At 57.4% G+C, this 14154-nt stretch overlaps 1 protein-coding gene across 4 annotated transcripts in view; it reads left to right on the top strand.

Moving 5' to 3' along the window:
- Positions 1-14154, top strand: part of HTT (huntingtin) — a 93521-nt gene that overhangs the window by 24147 nt on the left and 55220 nt on the right. For 2 of the 4 annotated variants that reach the window (XM_079767498.1, XM_079767501.1), the window contains exons 10-21: positions 531-578; positions 2986-3066; positions 4724-5085; positions 5611-5746; positions 5941-6056; positions 7961-8072; positions 8294-8446; positions 9179-9337; positions 9425-9522; positions 11007-11146; positions 12125-12188; positions 12412-12512. In XM_079767498.1, the coding sequence (XP_079623624.1) occupies positions 531-578; positions 2986-3066; positions 4724-5085; positions 5611-5746; positions 5941-6056; positions 7961-8072; positions 8294-8446; positions 9179-9337; positions 9425-9522; positions 11007-11146; positions 12125-12188; positions 12412-12512 (1570 nt within the window). The remainder of the gene's footprint in view (positions 1-530; positions 579-2985; positions 3067-4723; positions 5086-5610; positions 5747-5940; positions 6057-7960; positions 8073-8293; positions 8447-9178; positions 9338-9424; positions 9523-11006; positions 11147-12124; positions 12189-12411; positions 12513-14154) is intronic. The other 2 variants (XM_079767499.1, XM_079767500.1) reach the window with 2 other exon arrangements.

The following is a 14154-nucleotide window of genomic DNA, read 5'->3' as shown; positions in this document are numbered from 1 at the left end:
GCTCCTGGGGGGTTTCCATCTCTCCCGGCCTCTCCTCAGTCTTGTGGTGTGCGGTCCATTTAGTGCAGTGTGTGTGCGCACACATGTGTGTGTGTGTGTGTGCGTGCACGTGCCAGGAGCAGAAAATGGTCATGTGCCTGTTCCCTGTCCTTGTACTGAAGAACCTTTTCTCTGCGGAATGCGCGCCTTACAAATAATCGCCGAAATACTCATTCCCAATGGTTGTTCCTAACGAGAATTTATACTTGATTATTAGCTGACCAAACAATCTGAGATTTCTGATGGTTTTAACTTGGCTTTTTAAGTGCACTGTATATGCACTCTGGTCATGTTAGGCCTGAGCTATACGTGTATTTGAGTGGTAATGTAACTTTCATGTCAAAATTAAAGCGGAGCACGGCCTTTTGGAAATATGTTCAGATATTCTCTGGCTTTAAAGTTGAATCAGGCTTTTTGAAAATATTTGAATTCCTCTGAATTTCAACAGCTTGCTGCCTTACTTTCATCTGTCATTCTTTTGTGATTTACAGCCGGAGGGGGTTCTTCATGCAGCCCTGTCCTTTCCAGAAAACAAAGAGGTGATTATTTCAGAAGTCAGTCTGGGCCTGGCTGACTTCTGTTTCCCTGATGCCTTGCCTGTGGGTGCATGCTGCTGGGTCGGGCCTGGCAGGGCGCTTCCACGCTGCCCGTCAGAATTGCTGTCAGGAACTCGCCGCCTTCGGCCGGGGCTGGGCAGAGCTTCCTGTAAAGGCCCGGGTTCCTGCTGCAGCCCTGGGCCTCCCTGTGTCCTTGGCCACGGCCTGTGCGTCCTGAGCTAAGGGTGTGGCTGCCGTCCGGTCAGATTCATTCCCGCAGGCGGCCTGCTTTGCTGCTGCTGCTGCGCAGTGCGTTGTGTTTACTAAGGTAACCCTCCTCCCAGCCAGTTTGTTTCCTGTTAGTCAGAAAGAACGATGGCCAATTAGTTAGTTTGGCCTGGGGCATTCCAACCATATTTGGCTTTGTACAGGCCAAAGTGTGCTGATACAATTAATTATTTTTATTAGATCAAAGTGTTTCTAATAAAATCGGACAGTTTTGGTACATGTTATCACTTTGCAACAGCATTTATTTTCTTTTCCAGTCTAGATTTCTATAGGAAGTAATTGCTGCCATTTTTTATTTTGAAATCTTAAAAGACTAATTATTTTTTTTAAAACTGAGGTGTAATTGGCAAACAACATACTAATTCTTTTGTGTCATGAGTATTGTGTGTATTTGAGAGCCCGATGCCTAATGTTATTGGCAGTTGAATGCCATCTTTACAGGAATACAGTAGGTCCTCGGGTTACGTCGGAGATCCGCTCCTCCAGGCGACGTAACTCGATTTTCGCCGTGAGTCGGAGCCCACCTCCATGAGCACCTGGGCCCTCACATGGAGCACAGACACAGCAGGGATGACCTGACACAGTAAAGACAATTAAAAGAAAGAGAACAGTTCCTGACCTTTACTTGTGGGAAATAAATACCAAAACACAAAGCACATATGTACACACGTCGCTATGCCGGAACTTTTTTAATAAATAAACGGGAGATGGCGACGTAACCATGAGACGACGTCCCGGAGTCCGACGTGACCCGAGGGCTGCCTGTAGACGTGGCGTGGCTAAGCGGAAGCATTTCCCAGACGGAGTTGGAGGTTCCGATTGGGCCGCACAGTGTGGGACACTGCAGGGGCTTTGAGGTTTGGGTGAGCACGAAGGTGGCTGGGAGCCAGTCTCGCTCCTGGGGCCTGCGGGAGTCCCTGTGCTGCTGGCTGGTCCCTGTGATCCCCGCTCCCCCGATGGGGGACGAGTGGCTGGTTGTCTTCCGCCAGGACCTGGGGCAGGCCTCGGGCTCTTTGCTTTCCCACGTTCTTTGTTTTATGTTGTTTTTCAGTCAGGGCTGTAGTTTCCAACGTCTTTGTTGCAGCCTCAAAATTCTTTTTTCAAATGAAACCTGCGATATCTGAGAGAGACAGAGGTAGGCTTGTTTTGGAGGCAGGGCCCGGTGAGGTGGGCGGGGGAGGGGGGGAGGGTAAGGGGTGTGCCCAGCAGGCGCCCTGGCTCCCCTGGGGGAGGGCTCCTGGGGACAGATGTGCAGCCCCGTTCCGGGGGCACCTGAGGCGGCCCTGCTGGCTTTCTCCAGGCGCAGCCCTGGCTGGGGCACAGGACCCCTTACGCAGGGGGTCAGCCGCCTCGCTGTGTCCCCGTCACTCCCCTTCGGGTCTCCTGTGTGCTTTTACTTCACCTTTCGTGCCACATGAGTGTGCGCTGGGGAAGTGGTCACACCTGTGCCCCGTTCTTAACGAGCAGTGAGATTGGCCGTGGCCAGTGATGGGTCAGTCACTGCCATTGATGACATTGGTGTGTAATGTAACCGTGAGATTTAAGGAGTCCAGTTACATCACATTAAAACTTTTGTTTCTTTCTATATGAATATGTAGTCTGAAACTATAAACTGTAAAATGTGTTTTTCGAACTTTGCAAAAGATGAAATATTATTTCAACCTCCCAGGTTGTACAGTGCTTGAGTTATGGTTAACCTTAGAATCTAGCCAATTAAAAGATAATAAAATAAAATGGCCCCTAGGAATAGAGTTTCATGTGTAATTTTGGCCCGCCATTGGAGATGCGACAGGAACATCCCCAGGGCGGACAGAAGTGGCTCTGGCCGTAATTGCGTTTTGAGGGTAAAGGGGATGAGTGAGTGACGGCTGTCACTCAGCGGTGAGTGTGTAGTTGTCCCAGAGCTCTGCAGCTCCGGCCCAGACGCCTGCTTCCCGCTTTTGTGGACTCGCTGATGCTCTCCTGCCCCAGCTGATGCTCTCCTGCCCCAGCTGATGCTCTCCTGCCCCAGGCCTCTGGCCCTGTCCGCCTCCAGGGCAGAGCGTCCTCCACATGCGCCCAGCGGCACGGTGCGGGGCTGTGCCCCGAGTCCTCCCCCGCTCACCGTGCTCCTCTCTCCTAGGGAAGGTGCTCCTCGGGGAAGCGGCCGCCTTGGAGGAGGACTCCGAGTCCCGGTCGGAGGGCAGCAGCCCGGCCTTCGCAGGTAGCTCTCGGGGTGACGGGGTGACGTGGGGGCCACCTCCCTCCTGCCCCGGCCCCCCTCCCCTGCTCCGGGGCAGCGTGAAGCCAGCTGCTCGTGGGGGAGAATTCAGCCTTTTATAGTGCTCACTTGGAAACGTGTGTGTTTCCTTGCATCAGCTATTTGCTGTTCTCCTGCTTTAAATTAGGTTTCTACTCCTGAGCGTACGTCTTTTTGAGTAGGAGGTGGTGGGTAAAGTCAACTGCTGGGTTGTGAGGGGGAAAGGGATTAAAAATTGTCTACAGATAATTTAAGAAGAATTCTACGTTTGTTCACAGATAGTTATGTAATGAGATTCTTTATTCTCCTCTTAAAGGATGAGTATTGACTAAGATACTAATAATTGGATTAAATGAGAATGGTTTGGGTTGTATAATTCTATTTGAAAGAATGTTTTTAGGTAACTTATTTGGGAAGGAATATCTGAATCATCCCAATGGTGATTATGTATTCATTTATTTTACAAAATAGAAATCAATGTTCTAATGACAAAAATAAAGTAGCTGTAATAGTACAGCTCCCGTGCTCTGAGCCCTGGCTTCCAGGAGCGGCACTGCTGACGGGTGCGCTCTCTGTGGTGGTTCACGTAGGCCAGTGACGGGCAACCTTTTGAGCTTGGTGTGTCAAACTTCGCCAAAAACTGAGCATAACTCGGGTAGTGTGTCACTTCGAGGAAAAAACTAACTCCAAGACTCTAGTCGCAAATGTTTCATCCTCAGGAGCAGCAAATGTTTCATCCTCGGCATGCGGCCGCGTGTCATCAGAAATGGCTACGCGTGTCAGTGCTGACACGCGTGTCATAGGTTCGCCATCACTGATGAAGGGTGTAGATTTCACGGGGGCCAAAACGTAAACGAGGAAAAGTGCCCGTTTGTGCTGCAGGAGAAAGGAGCGGCGGAGGGATCTGGAGCAGGGTCTGAGGAGAAGGAAAGGCCGCTCCACGCGATGGTGATTTACCGTCCTTGCCCCTGAGCACCGCTTGCCCAGAGTGCCGGCGGCGGCTGTGCGCGTGGCTCTGCCCCGCTGCGGGAGCCGCACTCCCCGCAAGGCCCAGCGGCTGCGGAGGACTTGAAGTGGCGGCGCTGCTGCCGCAGCTGGGCTGCAGTGAGCACCTGCGGGAACACTGCGGCTGTCCCAGGTGTCTGCTGCTGACCCGACCTCTTTAAACATAGAGTTTTAAAAATGTACCTTTATTGATTTCAGAGAGGAAGGGAGAGGGAGAAGAGAGGTAGAAACATCAGTGATGAGAGAGAATCATTGATCGGCTGCCTCCTGCACATCCCCTACTGGGGACCAAGCCCACAACCCAGGCCTGTGTCCTTGACCAGAATTGAACCTGGGAGCCTTCAGTCCGCAGGCTGACGCTCTACCCACTGAGCCACACCGGCCAGGGCTGACCCAACCTCTTTAATACGACTCGGTAACATGGTGAAAGGGCAGTAACAGTGGGATGCGGTTGTGATCATGTTTAAAGGATGCACTGTTGTCCTGCTTTTGAAATATCCTAGTTCATGTTTTCACTGTATTTAAGGATTTTTGCTGTTAAAATAGTGACAGTGAATCGGAGGGTATTTGCAAACACTTGGTCCCTAGCGGATGTTTTCCTGGCCTTTGTCTCCAGCCTCAGTCAAGGGCGAGATCTGCGGGGAGCTGGCTGCCTCTTCCGGGGTCTCCACTCCGGGCTCTGTCAGCTCCGCGGCTGACTCCACGGGTCACGACATCATCACCGAGCAGCCCCGCTCACAGCACACGCTACAGCCGGACTCGGTGGATCTGACCGGCTGCGACTTGGCGAGTGCCGCCACCGACGGGGACGAGGAGGATATCTTAAGCCACAGCTCCAGCCAGATCAGCGCGGTCCCGTCCGACCCGGCCATGGACCTGAACGATGGGACCCAGGCCTCCTCCCCGCTCAGCGACAGCTCTCAGACCACCACCGAGGGGCCCGACTCAGCCGTGACCCCTTCAGACAGTTCCGAAATCGTAAGTGGGGAGGGCGCACCTGGTGTCTGCATAGGGGCCCCCTGGAGGCCCAGACCGGGACCCTCGTCCCGTCCGACCCACTGACAGCGCAGAGGCCCCCGCCCAGCTCCAAGCCCTTCTGAGACCTGTGCTGCGGAGTGGCCCGCGTCTGTGTGGAATGGGGCAGTTAGGTTAGGTGATGTGGACTCTGCTGAAACCTCTCTCACATCCCCCTCTCTCCCCCTTCCTTTCACCCTCTCTCTAAAAAGAAAATCAATGGGGAAAAAGATATCCTCCTCGGGTAAAACTTTAACAAATAGAGATTTCCAGACTGGCGTTTCTAGAGTTACAGCTTTTGTAGCGCAGTGGTGCGAGCTCGGCCAGCTTGGACAGGGTGGCGCATGCATCTGTGTGCCTGTGAGGGTGGCCTCTGGCTGCAGGACGGCCCGTCACCGTCACCGTGTGGTTCTCGCCTTTGCCCTTCGGAGTTAGGGCTTGTCCTCGGGGACGGCAGTTCAGAGCCTCACAGCCCCTTTGACCGTCCAGGTGTTAGATGGCGCCGACAGCCAGGACCTGGGGATGCAGCTCGGGGCACCGCCGGAGGAGGAGGAGGACGAGGAGGAGGAGGAGGAGCCCGTGGGCCTTCCCGAGGACTCCGCCGCCTTCACAGCCGCGTCCACAGGTATGTGGGCCCCACCATCTTCGTTTGTCTTCGCGCCCAGGAAGAAGTCCCGGAGTGTCTGTTCTGGGTTGTGGGTGAGGAGGAACGTCCGGGGGCCATCGCCCTTTTCCTTGACCTGACGCCTCCGTTCACGCTGACTCTGAGTGCGCGTGGAACGGGAGGTTTGTCACTGACCCTGATGCTGTGTTTGGAAGCCCTTCAGCAGGCACATTTACTGAAAAGCATGGGCCACAGCAGGCAGCCCTCGGACAGCAGTGTGGACAGGGGTGTGTCCAGAGAGGACGCTGCCGACCCAGGGGATCAGGACAAGGTGAGAGGCTCAGGCGCAGGAGAGTGGTCCCTGGGCTGTCTGTCACGTGCTCCCCCCCGCCCCCCCCCCCCCCCCCCCCCCGCCTGTCCTGGAGAACCGCGGAGGCCTCCTCCCTGGAGCCCCCCCCACCCACTAGCCTGTCTGCCTCCCCGCCTTCAGGGACCATTCACTTGACCACCCGCAGGGCCGCGCAGTGTTTCTTGCTTTTGTCCCTTTGGATCGGTTTGCTGGTTTGTTTGTTGTGGTAGAATCCCCGGAACGTCAGACTTGCCAGTTCAGTGGCATTAAGTGCATCCACATTGTTGACTGCCACCACATCCGTCTCCCGGCTTCCTCACCTTCCCACACGGAAGCTCTGTCCCCGGACACTGCAGCCCCAGTCCTCCCTCCTCAGCCCCAGCCTCCCTCCTCAGCCTGGAGTCTCCCTCCTCAGCCCCAGCCTCCCTCCTCAGCCCCAGCCTCCCTCCTCAGCCGGAGCCTCCCTCCTCAGCCTGGAGTCTCCCTCCTCAGCCCCAGCCTCCCTCCTCAGCCCCAGTCCTCCCTCCTCAGCCCCAGTCCTCCCTCCTCAGCCCCAGCCTCCCTCCTCAGCCGGAGCCTCCCTCCTCAGCCTGGAGTCTCCCTCCTCAGCCCCAGCCTCCCTCCTCAGCCCCAGTCCTCCCTCCTCAGCCCCAGTCCTCCCTCCTCAGCCCCAGCCTCCCTCCTCAGCCCCAGCCTCCCTCCTCAGCCCCAGTCCTCCCTCCTCAGCCCCAGCCTCCCTCCTCAGCCCCAGCATCCCTCCTCAGCCCCAGCCTCCCTCCTCAGCCCCAGCCTCCCTCCTCAGCCCCAGCATCCCTCCTCAGCCCCAGCCTCCCTCCTCAGCCCCAGCCTCCCTCCTCAGCCCCAGCCTCCCTCCTCAGTGTGCGCTCCCTGGATTGACACCCCAGGGCCTCCCCTATGTGGGACCCTGCAATGTTGCCCTTTTGTGGGACTCCCTCCCTCACGGCACTGAGCACCCCGTCCTCACGGCCCCCCATGTGGTAGCAGGTGTTGCATTCCCTGCCTTTTATTTATTTATTTTTTAAAATATATTTTATTGATTTTTCACAGAGAGGAAGGGAGAGGGATAGAGAGCTAGAAACATCAATGAGAGAGAGACATCGACCAGCTGCCTCCTGCACACCCCCCACCGGGGGGGATGTGCCCGCAACCAAGGTACATGCCCCTGACCGGAATCGAACCTGGGACCTTCCAGTCCGCAGACCGACGCTCTATCCACTGAGCCAAACCGGTTTCGGCCATTCCCTGCCTTTTAAACGTGGCCTCACGTTCCATTCTGTGTGTGGCCACGTTTTGTTTCTCTCCATCCACAAGGGCCACTGGGCTCCTTCCGCCTTTTGGCCATTGTGGATGGCGGTGCCGTGGTCATGGGGGTGCCGGTGTCTCTTCGAGGCCCTGGTTTCGGTTCCTGGTGGGATGGCTGGGTCCTTGGTAATTCTAACGTAGCTTTCTGAGGAGCTGCCTACCCTCCCAGGGAATTGTAAATGCCTGAGGGCAAGAAATAGTTGGTGCTCAGTGCCCCGTGCAGCCTCCCTCGTGGCGTTAGGTCCCCACACAGGCTCCTCCCGCGGAGCCTCGGGCTTTTCCCAGCTCCGGGGCCGCCTTGTCCCCTGGCTGGTGGTGGTGCTGTGCTTCCCCAGCAGCCCCCGGCCTGCGCCCTCTGCACGCCGCGTCGTCTCTGCCGCAGCCCACGCGGCCCTGGTGGTGCCTGCCTCTCGCCGTGGCCTGTGAGCCAGGTGTGCACGTGGCCGAGAGGCGGCACCTGTGTCCCCAGCAGCGCCCACTGCGCGCGGGAGCCCTGCCGCGTGAGCTGGTGGGTGGACGTGTGTTCTGTCATCAGACAAGCGAGCGTCGGTTTCTCTGTCCAGCCCTGCCGCATCAAAGGTGACATCGGGCAGCCTGACGACGGCGATTCTGCGCCCCTCACCCACTGCGTCCGCCTCTTAGCTGCTTCGTTTTTGCTGACGGGGGAAAGAAACGGTAAGGGTGGAGGCCGGTGCGGAGACGGATCCCCAGGTTTCCGCACCGGGCGCCCTGTCGGGCCCGGCGGTGAGCGAGGCTGGTGAGCGAGGGCGTGGGTTTACTGATCGCCGGGGAGGGTGGGCGGGGCAGCTGCTTCAGTGGGTCTGGTCTGGCTTTTTTGGAAACTAAACGTTTGCTGCTTGGAAGCTGAAGGTGACGCCCAGGTGGTTCCTTTGCAGCGTTGGTTCCGGACAGGGACGTGCGAGTGAGCGTGAAGGCGCTGGCGCTCAGCTGTGTCGGCGCCGCGGTGGCCCTTTACCCGGAGTCCTTCTTCAGCAAGCTGTACAGAGCCCCCCTGGACGCCGCGGAGCGCCCCGGTACGGAGCGCCCCGGTACGCGGCCCCTCCATCGCGCTCCTGCGCTCAGCCCTGCGCCCGCGCCTGCCTTCCCTGGAGACTCACCCGTCCTGCCTGTCTTCGGAGGCGGCCGCGGGTCCCCTGCGCTAACCGGCCTCGCTCTGCGGGGCTCCGTCCAGCGCACCACAGTGTCAGCTGTCCTCGCGTGTTTAGTTGGAATGCTCACAGCGACACAGTAGGGTTCTGGGAACATAAGGTCCAGTTGACGCCGTAGATTTTACCGAAAGCACAGATCTGTGTGTAATCAAAGTTTATAGCACAAGCCCGCTGAGCAGATGCTCACACTCAGACACGTGGGGGCTGAGAGCGGCCGAGGCCCCGGCCATCCGTCCCGGTAGCGCGCTCTGGGACTTGCCTCGTTACGGAGCGAGTGGTGGGCCGAGTGGCACTTCTGAAATTCTCCTCTCGCCTTCCCTTGCTCTCTCTGGGCGGGGACAGACGTGGGCTTTTGAATTTATGTGAGGTAACTGGGGACTAGTTTGAGTTTCCCTAATCTGTCACGAAGTAAAAAGTTAGAATTTTGCTTATTGGCTGGCAACCTGGAATTATAACCTGTTGTGTTGACTGCCACCTTGAATCTAGAATTTTCAGGCCTAAACGCGCTCCCAGTGTTACCCTCGTCCTGCCTTCCTGGGTGGGACCGCCGCCCCTCGTTCCCTTTGCTGGGACGTTGAGTGGACTTTGACTGGCTGGCGCTTGTCCCCGCAGAGGAGCAGTACGTCTCGGACGTCCTCAGCTACATCGGTCACGGAGACCCGCAGGTCCGCGGGGCCACGGCCATCCTCTGCGGGGCGCTCATCTGCTCCATCCTCAGCAGGTCCCGCTTCCAGGTGGGGGACTGGCTGGGCTCCGTTCGAGCTCTCACAGGTAGCGGCCAGTTTCTGAGGATTGCCCTCTGGGTGTCATTGCCAAGTTCAAGTTCACATGAAGGCGTTTGTGGCTTGCTCTGTTCAGGAAACACGTTTTCTCTGGTGGACTGCGTTCCTTTGCTGCAGAAAACGCTGAAGGATGAGTCGTCTGTTACTTGCAAGTTGGCGTGTGCAGCTGTGCGGGTGAGCGCCGGGAGCCTCCCTTTGCGTGTTGGGAACCTTCCCGTTAGTACAGTTAAGCTTGCACGTGTGCAGACACGCAACGTTGCCAACGAGAATAAACGTCTGTGTATCCATCACTTTGCTTTAGGAACAAACCGTTGCCGGTAAACTTACGGTTTAATGGACTGCCTTAAAAGTTTCGATTCTCAGAATGTCCTCATGGGGTTAGCTGGTTTGAAATGCACCTTTTTCTAAAGAGTGTATGTAGAAGTAGATCTTGCTGACTGAGCGTCAAACCTGTTGAATTAAAAACCACAACTCCATGAGGCCGTAGGACACAGTGCGAGGGAGGCTTGGAGGCTGATAGTCACCTCTGTTTGTGACAGCGGCCCGTCCTTTGCCTGGCAGTGGGCAGCCTTTATGTCCACCTGGCTCATAATCACCTGCGTCACCCGCCGTGCTGTGAGCACGCAGTGACGTCAGGAAGGGCGAGGGGCGGGGCTGGCCCTGGTCTCGGATGTGTGGCAGTGGCAGGTGATGGCGCCACTCCCTCTTCCTGCTGATGAATGCTCATGGGATGGGTGTCTGGGAGGAGAGGCCGTGACCGCGGCAGAAATGGAGGAAAAGGAAAACGAAGTTATATGACAGGGACACACTTTGAAACTCAAGTTTGCTGAGGTAAAGCATGTATCACAAACGTCTCTGAGCACATGGACCAGTGTGTGCGAGATGTGCACGTGGACCAGTATGCGAGTGATGTGCACGTGGACGAGTGTGTGCGTGATGTGCACGTGGATGAGTGTGTGTGTGATGTGCACGTGGATGAGTGTGTGTGTGATGTGCACGTGGACCAGTGTGTGTGTGATGTGCATGTGGACCAGTGTGTGTGTGATGTGCATGTGGACCAGTGTGTGTGTGATGTGCACGTGGATGAGTGTGTGTGATGTGCACGTGGACCAGTGTGTGTGTGATGTGCACGTGGACCAGTGTGTGTGAGATGTGCACGTGGACCAGTATGCGAGTGATGTGCACGTGGATGAGTGTGTGCGTGATGTGCACGTGGATGAGTGTGTGCGTGATGTGCACGTGGACCAGTGTGCGAGTGATGTGCACGTGGACGAGTGTGTGCATGATGTGCACGTAGACGAGTGTGTGCGTGATGTGCACGTAGATGAGTGTGTGCGTGATGTGCACGTGGACCAGTGTGTGTGTGTGAGGTGCACGTGGACCAGTGTGTGCGTGTGATGTGCACGTGGACCAGTATGCGAGTGATGTGCACGTGGACCAGTGTGTGCCGTGATGTGCACGTGGACCAGTGTGTGCCGTGATGTGCACGTGGACCAGTGTGTGCCGTGAGGTGCACGTGGACCAGTGTGTGCGTGATGTGCACATGGACCAGTGTGTACCATGAGGTGCACGTGGACCAGTGTGTGCGTGAGGTGCACGTGAACGAGTGTGTGCGAGTGTGTGGAGCTCCTGACGCCGTCACGTGCCTTGCTTTCCAGCACTGCGTCATGAGCCTCTGCAGCAGCAGCTACAGCGACCTGGGGCTGCAGCTCATCACCGACGTGCTGAGCCTGCGGAGCAGCTCCTACTGGCTGGTGAGGACGGAGCTGCTGGAGACGCTCGCGGAGACGGACTTCAGGTGCGGGCGGGCCCCTCGCAGGGCCCTGGGTGCCGGTGGTGATGGTCACCAGCGAGCCCCTCGGGGTGAGCGTCGCTAGCTAACCCGGGCGGTAGAGTCGCCAGGGAGCCGGGTGGTGAGTCGCCAGGGGACTCCTAGGTCTGAGAGTCGCAGGGAGCCCCTGCTGGTGAGGAGGCGTTCGCCTGGGCCCAGAACCGAGGGGCTTGGAGCTGCCAGTGCTTTGCTCGTCTCCGCTTGGCCCTCTCGGACCCTCCGCGCAGCCGGGGGCAGTGCCGGGGCCTCAGGCCTGAAGCGTCTGGGGGAGGGAAGAGCCGGGGACGTCACATGGGAGCCGGGTCAGTTCTGGTCCGGAGGAGCGTGCTCACTGCCCCGGGCTTGGTCACATGGCTGCTCCGTGCGGAACGGGAGCTGGGGGGCTGCAGTGTCTCACGGTCCCGGAGGAGCTTAGGACCTGTCAGAGGAAGGTCCCTTTCTTACCAGGGACTCGAAGCTCCGTCTTGAGGCTGGTCTGTGCCAGGCGTGCTGGCCGCCCGCTGCGGGCATTTGCTGCATCCTCGGAACATCTCTGAGAATTAGGGGTTGTCTCCCCTGTACCCCTCAGAGGGCCACAGCATGGGGCGTGAGCGCCTGCTGGGCCACGGCCCGGGGGCGGGAGGTGCAGCCCCTGCCCTCAGCGGCCTGCCGCCTCCCCCGTGAGAGCCAAGTCTGCAGGCCCTGGAGGCTTTCAAAACGCACGCTGGTGCTGCTTTTGAAGAAAAGCCGTTTCCTCAGCACACCTGATTGGCAGAGCCTAGAACTAGGAGAGGCTGTGACTCGGTAGTCTTCCCACCATTTAGTGAGTGCTGCCCAGCTCCCCGGCTCCCGCGCCTGGACTGACCCCCGCGGCCTGCCCTCACGGTGGGTCTGTCAGCGTCCTGCCGCCGTCGGGTGCTTGCGGGGGGGGTGGAGTCTCTCACTGAGAAACGTTTCTTTCGTCAGGTTGGTGAGCTTTTTGGAAGCAAAAGCAGAACACCTTCACAGAGGGGCTCACCATTACACAGGGGTAAGCAGCGCGTTCCCGCGGGCGTGTGTCACCTCTGCAGCCATGCGTCCCGGCGGGGAGTGGCTGATGCGTGCTGCCTGGCTTAAGCCGGCTTCCTCATGCCAGTTGTGACTGCATGGTGTGAGCTTGAGCTGCTGATCGCGCCTTCTTCCTCGCTGCCTCGCCAAAGCAGCTGACCAAAACCTAGGTAAGCCCAGAGCCGCCTCTTCTCTCCCCTGCACAGCTTCTGAAGCTGCAGGAGCGGGTGCTCAACAGCGTGGTCCTCTGCTTGCTGGGGGACGAAGACCCCAGAGTGCGGCACGTTGCCGCCGCTTCGTTAGTGAGGTATTTGCCAGCGTCTTTTCTCTTCAGTCACTTTTCTGGTGAAAGCACCAAATGTTATGAGGAGGGGACGGGAACGTTCTGAGGTCAGAGGGCAGCATTCCTGCATCGTTTGCAGTCACTTCCAGCTACTCCTAAAGGATCGAGAAAGCAGCTGCTCACTGCCATGAGCCTAAAACGTCATCGACACAGCAGGGCACTGACCCCTGAGGCCAAAGTTGCACACCCAAATTTTTGAGTATAGGCAATCGCCTTCCCTTCTACCACTGGGAGATGATCGCTTAACATTTTGCTCTGTAATTGGGACAAAATATATACAGTTTTGTAATCTAGTAATTTCCACTTAATATATTAGCAACTTCCTGTTATCAAATACTCTTCTAGAAGAGAAATTTTAACTAGTGCCAGTTTTTACTATGTGATTGCGATAAGCCTTTATATAAATACTAGTGACCCGGTGCACGAAATTTGTGCACTCTCGGGGGGGGGGGGGGGGCGGTCCCCAGCCTGGCCTGTGCCCTCTCCCGGTGTGGGAGCCCTGCGATCCATCGCCCCAAAGAGGTAGGCCCTGCCCACCTACCCGGGGCTCCTCGATGGATTGCCCCAAAGAGATAGGCCGGAGCCGGGGGAGGCCTGCAGACCCCCGGCTGGGCCCGCGGCAGAGGGGCCTCTCCCGGTGCCTGCAACCCCCGGGCTGGTGCAGGGGGCGGGGACGCGAGCCTCACATCCCGGGGCCCGTTGCCGGGATCGGGGACGTGAGCCTCATGTCTCCAGGCCGGCGCAGGGGGCGGGGATGCAGCCTCCTGATCGGTTGTTAGGTGACAGCGTCCCGACCAATTTGCTTATTATCCTATTATTAGATAGATCATTTGGTTGGATATTAAAGTTATCTTTTTTCTTTTATTTATTTTTTATTTTTTTAGAGAGAGAGAGGAAGAGAGGGAGAGGGAGAGAAAGACACATCAATCAGTTGCCTCCTGCCTGAATCCCAACCGGTAATCACGCCCACAACCCGGGTACGTGCCCTGACGAGGAATAGAACCGTGACCTTTGGTGTGCAGAGCGGCACCAGCTGCCGCGCCACCAGCCAGGGCTGAAGCTCTTTCATTTAAATACTGAGCCGTGTTCCTTCCAGTCAGCGCTGCCACACAGAAATGTTCCTGCGTAACTTTTGGAAGTTGAGTTACTAAGGCCAAGCTTTCGGATGTTCTTAAATTTTTTTCTAAGAGCTTTTTGAGGTGTAATTTACAGGCGGTAAAGTGCATGTGTCTTACATGTACAATGAAAAGGTCTTCAGTACCTTTACGGACTGTGTAGCCATCACCCAGTCCAGGTGTAGAACGTTTGCATCGCCCCACAAGGATCCCGGTGCCCATTGGCACACCCCCAGTTCCCGCCCGCAGCCCGGGCACCAGGAGCTGCGCCCTGTCTCCCTCCGGAGGTCGGCTCTTGGACCGTTTGTCATCGGGGCCGTAGGGGAGCTGGGCCGCTGCCCTGGCTTCTCCACGTGGGTCTGAGGGCAGGTGCTGCAGCAGGCGCCGAAGAGCAGCCCTCACGGCCCGTGTGTTCTGTGCGCTCGCTCACCCGGTGACGGTCACTCTCATTTCTGCTTCTTGGTGCCGATGAGGCACGTTGCCGTGAGCGT

Source organism: Cnephaeus nilssonii (genome assembly GCF_951640355.1).
Source record: "Cnephaeus nilssonii genome assembly, chromosome: 1".
Lineage (NCBI taxonomy): Eukaryota > Metazoa > Chordata > Mammalia > Chiroptera > Vespertilionidae > Cnephaeus > Cnephaeus nilssonii.
This window is presented reverse-complemented; position numbering and strand designations above follow the sequence as displayed.